This window comes from Leuciscus leuciscus (genome assembly GCF_965113295.1).
Source record: "Leuciscus leuciscus genome assembly, chromosome: 9".
In the NCBI taxonomy this organism is placed as follows: Eukaryota; Metazoa; Chordata; class Actinopteri; order Cypriniformes; family Leuciscidae; genus Leuciscus; species Leuciscus leuciscus.
The window spans coordinates 16,878,831-16,885,064 of NC_138733.1; the positions used below are offsets into that span (position 1 = coordinate 16,878,831).

The 6,234-nt window shown below is 37.6% G+C and overlaps 1 protein-coding gene across 1 annotated transcript in view; it reads right to left on the reverse strand.

Annotated features, from left to right (window-relative positions):
• Positions 1 to 518: 518 nt before the first annotated feature.
• adamts15b (ADAM metallopeptidase with thrombospondin type 1 motif, 15b) overlaps positions 519 to 6,234 on the reverse strand; it is an 11,620-nt gene continuing 5,904 nt past the window's right edge. The window contains exons 4-8 of the mRNA XM_082181021.1: positions 6,179 to 6,234; positions 5,031 to 5,208; positions 4,778 to 4,953; positions 3,169 to 3,344; positions 519 to 2,849 (exon numbers count right to left, since the gene is read on the reverse strand). The exon at positions 6,179 to 6,234 is cut by the window's right edge and continues 228 nt beyond it. Coding sequence (XP_082037147.1) covers positions 2,078 to 2,849; positions 3,169 to 3,344; positions 4,778 to 4,953; positions 5,031 to 5,208; positions 6,179 to 6,234 — 1,358 coding nt within the window. The 3' untranslated portion in view covers positions 519 to 2,077. The remainder of the gene's footprint in view (positions 2,850 to 3,168; positions 3,345 to 4,777; positions 4,954 to 5,030; positions 5,209 to 6,178) is intronic.

A 6,234-nucleotide genomic window follows, 5' to 3' on the forward strand; every position in this document is an offset into this window, starting at 1 on the left:
ATAGTCCCATTTAATGTGACTGCTTATGAATGCAGATATTTTATGGTTTCCACACTGCTGGTTTCACCTGAAAAAGCATCCATCCATTCTGATGCTCTATCTATCTATCTATCTATCTATCTATCTATCTATCTATCTATCTATCTATCTATCTATCTATCTATCTATCTATCTATCTATCTATCTATCTATCTATCTATCTATCTATCTATCTATCTATCTATCTATCTATCTATCTATCTATCTATCTATCTATCTATCTATCTATCGGTCTATCTATCTATCGGTCTATCGGTCTATCGGTCTCTATCAGTCTTTCAGTCGATCAGTCTATCAGTCTGTCAAATGGTTGCGCTCTGTCACACAATTGTAGAGGATTATCAGGCGTGAGGTAGTGAGTTTTCAGTCGTCTCAGCAGAATTCCAGTATAACTGAATACCATGGGATTTTCCATGATGCTTCGTCCGGCCTTTGGTAAAGTGATTACCTATAGTGTGGCAAGCATGACCAAATGACTTATCAGCACAGCTTGAGGCTTTTCGTTAACATATTCACGATCCATACACACTTCCCCATACCCAAGAGTGAGGAGATACCTTTAAACATTTCATGTAATTTCTGTATTTATTTGTGCACAGTCGATGGATGTATACATAGTATACAATGAATAAAAAAAAAAAAAAACATGAGTGCCTTTTGCTGCATTAACAAATGATGAAAAAATAAAAACATGAAATAAGGGAGCACCTTTTAAATGAATGAGATGCTCTCAGCAACAACGTCTGGTTTACAGGGATTGTTTGCACAAATTACAAAACATCTTCATAAGTCCAGCAGAGAATACATCTAATTAATTTACAATAAAACACTTGATTTTCCATCCAGGAGACATGTTGACTTTACTAAAATCATAGTGGCCATAGCAGCTGCATGTTTAGTATGAATACAGGCAAAATAAGACTTATATTTTTGTTTAATATTTCTTATTTTTCCCCCCTCTGTATACTGTGGAGAGTTTAGCTATTTAAAATTGTATAAGAGGTTCAGCCATTTGGCATCACATTTTAAAAAGGCGATGGCAAAGGATCAGAAAGTATCCCACTTTACCTGTATCCACCCCTAAACAAAACTGAAAACTGGATTAAGTTTGATTTATTTGTATTTTTATAGATTTTTAGATTTAGGGAAGCCATTGTACAATATTTGCATCAGTGTCTTTTAGCAGAGTTCAGTTTAACAAGACCAAAGACTTTCTTATGGTATACTTACAGTATATAGATAGCTGACCTGATGAAGTTTATTGCCATAAAAGTATATTAACTGATTTATTTATAGTATCTTAACTGTTTTATCCCTTGGTGTACAGTACCATTATATTAAACTTTAACATTATTTATTTTATTAATGTAAATATGTTTTCAGAATCTGTCTATTCAGCCCAAAATGACAGGGTGAGATACTGATTATGTTTAATAAACTCAAACTAAAAACCTACTTTTGGCGCCATTGTTTTGTCTTCTCTATACTTATATGTAACCCTAAATTCTGCTTGTTGGACCTTCAATGATTAGGAACACTTTAATCTACTGACTAGCTCATCTTAATATACGAATACAAATTATCAATAGTGCATGGACCAAGATGCCCTATTTTTGCATACAATATGCTTCACATTTAGATCAAATTATTCACATGTATATAAAGTCTGAATACAAACTCAAACACTTTTGCCACAAATCTGATATCTTCACTTAATCTACAAACCACATGCAGAGGAGATGCTGTAAAAGTCATTCTTTGTGACATTGTTAATGCCATAACGACATTTCACAACTTTACGTGGTCTGTTTTATTTGGTTGCTTTAAAACACCCTGTCCTTTTCGAGGTAGGTGATATCTAACTATACCTTAAAATGTAACATGGTAAAATTCCTCATCGTCTTTGTCTTTATTTCATGACGGTATTCCCATAAAAAAAAAAAAAAAGTGAGGCACCACAGAATGCACAAGTATAAAGATCACTTCTTTTCGCGTTTTAGCTCCATAAATTGAGTCCCAGAACACACAGAATGGGTCTCTAGCAGGGCCGAACGGTGCAAAAGTCCAGTTCCTGTGGCTTTCTTTTGCTTGAGCAATGGTCTCTAGGGAAAAGCAGCCCAGTCTCAGAGATGCATCGCAGTGGGCGTCTCTTATAGCCTTTCCCGCAGGTTTTAGAGCATGAGGACCATTCGCCGACGCTCCACGTTGGGCAAGGGTCACCACACACCCTCATAGTACTGGGCCTTTGCGTGCCGTCACAGTGTGTGGCTGTTTCCCCATCCGAGTCCAAACACTGTATCAATCTACTTTGGACCCCGTTCCCACAGGTAACTGAGCACTTATTCCAATCCGCCGTTACCCACTTATAAGACGGCGTCTTATAGGCCGGCTTCTTCAGTTCCACTTTATTGCTGTCTTCCAGCACGCTGTTATGGGTAGGGTTCCTCTCCTCCTTCTTTAAGATCTTGCCCTGTTTATTTCCCACAGTCAGGTAGTAGGAGTAGCGCACGCGAGGCGGTGTCATTTTACCCACTGACAACAGTTCCACGGTGAGAGACTCTTTGAGAGGTCTAGTGGCCTGCAGCGTCTCCACCGATGTGCCGGTTCCACTGTAGCGCAGCAAACTTCCCTTTACGATAATGTCTTTTTCTACCGCTGAGACCACGAAGTTTCCATTCAGGAGGTATTTGCCTTGGACATTCTTTACTGCTAAATAGTTGTCATCGTTAATCAAACCGCGGTAACCGCGCTGCCTTACGTCCACGTTTGCAGCTCCGACCGGTAGAGTCACCACAAAGTTATATCCATTCCTGTAAAAGCAGATCACAGGATTGGACAATATTCAGAATTAAAGATTTGGCTTCTTTTTGGTGCATGAATTTCAATTTTTGACACAGCTCAGGAATTTGAATTAGAAGATAAAATGAAATAAGAAGTTGAAGTGGAATTTACAATTCAAAAAAATTCAACATGTCATAGCATTATGGGAAATGAAGTTGTTCCACCAGACTTTTACATTCATATGATAAAATTATTACATTAAAATATTACAATGAAATAAATAATAATATTAAAGATGTATATAAATACAATTAAAACCATATACTCACTCAAAGATTAAGCACTTACATGGGTTTTGTGAACATTCCAGAGACTTTCTTGCAGTTTTGGTTGTCACCACCACACACACCACACTTGTCAAACTTCATGTTGGAGCTCAGTTTGCCATCACAGCCAGCCTTGATGCACTTTCCTTGAACACACACCGCTGAGGTATCAGGGGAACAAGTGGTTCCGTCCACCACCTGTCACACAGATAACATTCACCGTCACTACACCATCGGCCTCTTTTTAAGTATGGTAACTTAAAGGTGTTGAGTTATACAAGAGTAGTTCCCAGTAAAACCTATGACCTTGGTGTTGTTAGTGGCATGTTCTGCCAAATGAGCAACAGGAACACTTCTAGCTCTCCTTGTCCATGTTTCATCAAGTCAAACTCTTTTTTGTCATTGTACAAAAACAATCTTATTTTTGTCCTCCTCTGGTTGTTTTAAAGTATTTAAATAGAAAAAGAAATAAAAATGAGAATGAAATATATTTATTATATGGCAAAGCAGAATTTTCAGCATCATTTCTTTTCAGAAATCATTCCAATATGCTGATTTGCTGCTCAAGAAACTTTTCTTAAACTTTTCAATTACCTAAAGATATAGAAAGATAGATTTAAGTAAGAAAGTATTAGAGATGTAAGTATACGTAAAAGTTTATAAGTTTACTTATTATATAATAAGTAACTTATATAAAATACATATAAGTAAAAGTATGAAATAAAAAGAAATCAGTAATAATAAATAAGCAGAAGGGTGCAGTGTGTGTGGTACATTGACCAAGTAGTGCAAAATATTATGATGATAAAAAAATAATAATATTTACTATACACGAGAAGCAGGATTTTGGTCCAATGAGACGTCTTGGGGGTGTGGTTAGATCAGAAATAGAAACCAAGCGACTAACCCCGGATTTCCCCAAACTGCGGAACGGCTGCGGATCGGCTCCGCTGTGTGTCGGCTACATGCTCCGCCGTCCTTCAATACCCACCAGGTCCGGATTTGTTGCGGAACGGCTGTGGCCATGACATGAGACCTCGCGAATTCAAGTCTGATCGCGCGATATACTGGAAGTGCTGAATTGCTGCGGGGATCTCCGGCATCCAGCAAAAATAGAAGCTCTGCGTATCTGCTCCGGAGGGCCGCGGATCGCCGGAGTCGGAACGCAGCCGTTCCGCAGTCAGTGAAAATACACACATTGACTTTAATGGAAACCTATTGACTCCGCCGCCACTCTGGAGCGGATCCGCAGCCGTTCCGCAGTTGGTGGAAATTAGGGGTAACAGACTGTAGCATCATTCATCGCTTTGGTGTGTTGCAGCTGGTTAGGACATGGTCGTGGTTGTGTAACTATTGTAAGCTGAGACACTGGCTGTATAGGTTGCTGATACTGTGGCTGATTCTCTCTTCTCATCTACAGCATGAGTGATTGTGACAAGCAGCCCTGCACTGTGTCACTCCACACAGCCATATCTGAGAGATAAGCTCCCATTACTTTTTAAAAGTATCTTGTTCACTTTGAAAAAGGGATATTATTCCTTCCATGAGAAAGGCTCAGAACTTCCCCTGCATATAAACCACTAATGTCAAACAACTTTGAAATATTGAAGCGGGTATATCAATTTATTTACCTTCTGCGCAAGGACATAGAAGTATCCGGTGCCATTGGCTCGGCAGATGAGCTTGCATCTGTCCTTAACAGAGACTCCAGAGTATTTCGGGACCCAGACCACAGACGGACTCAGTCTGTTAGTGTTCAGACTGAAGCCATTGAACGCCTCACACTGCTCCTCACGAAAGCTCTTTCCTGTCACAAATAATCATCGTCAGATATGGATATTGACTCATTCATTGTTTAACAAGAGGCTGAAAGATTTAGTTTACCTGAATCTTTACAAGACTCTACGTTGCAGGAGCGATACTTCACTCTCAGTCCTTGGCAGTACTTGCCCCCGTTTTCAGGAACGGGGTTGTTACAGTCCCTTTTGGCGAGCTGCACCCCTCCCCCACACATACGGGAACATGGACCATACAGACCCCATCGACCCCAACGGCCATCTACCTGCGGAAAGAGTCCACCTGACTCAGAACATCGAACATCCTCAACAAATATTAAGCTAGCCTAGACTAGCATCAAATTGTCAGCAGAATTTTCGTGAACATTGTATAACACACATAAAAAAGATTTTTTAAACTTGTTTTTCACTTAAAAAATGATCTAAAAATCCCTAAAACAAGTTACATTTATTTGAGAATCAACACTGGGATAAGATGGTATCTTGTAGACTTGTTTTCAAATATTATATCTTGAATAAAAGTGTTTTTGTTCTTGTGCATAGGCAGATTTTTTCATTTGTTTTTAACAAACTGTTTTTAAAATTGATGAAAACAAGTATTAATGCCTTACATAGTTTTTGGTCAATTTTACTTCTAATATTTTTTGTATTTTTTTACTGGAAAATTGGACAAAAATACTTCATTGACTTCAATACTTTCATCAATAATATAATATAATAGTTTATTGTATACACTGTGTGTACACTATTTTGTGAGACTTTTTCTGAAAGAAACAAAAACATTTATTCAGCCAGGACACGTTAAAGTTATTAAAAGTGACAGTAAAGACATTAATAACGTTACAAAATATTTAGATTTCAAATTAAATATCTCTTCATCAAAGAATACTGAAAATTGGTTTCCACAAAAATATTAAACAGCACAACTGTTTTCAACATTTATAATAATAAGAAATGGTTGTACTATAAATAAGCTTGTAGAATGATTTCTGAAGGATCATGTGACACTGAAGACTGGAATAATGATGCTGAAAATCCAGCTTTGCCATCACAGGAATAATTTTTATTTTTTTATATATAACGATAAAAAACAGTTATTTTAATAATATTTCACAATATTGCTGTTTTTGGTCAAAATAAATGCAGTTGTGGTGAGCGTAATAGTATACTTATTCTAATATCCAGAGGTGACTGACAAATAAAGCACATTTGTCTGCAGTGAGATGTATCACTCACCTTGTCTTTGGTAGTATTTTGCTTATCAGTACAAATCCCCCGGTAGCACAGCTTGT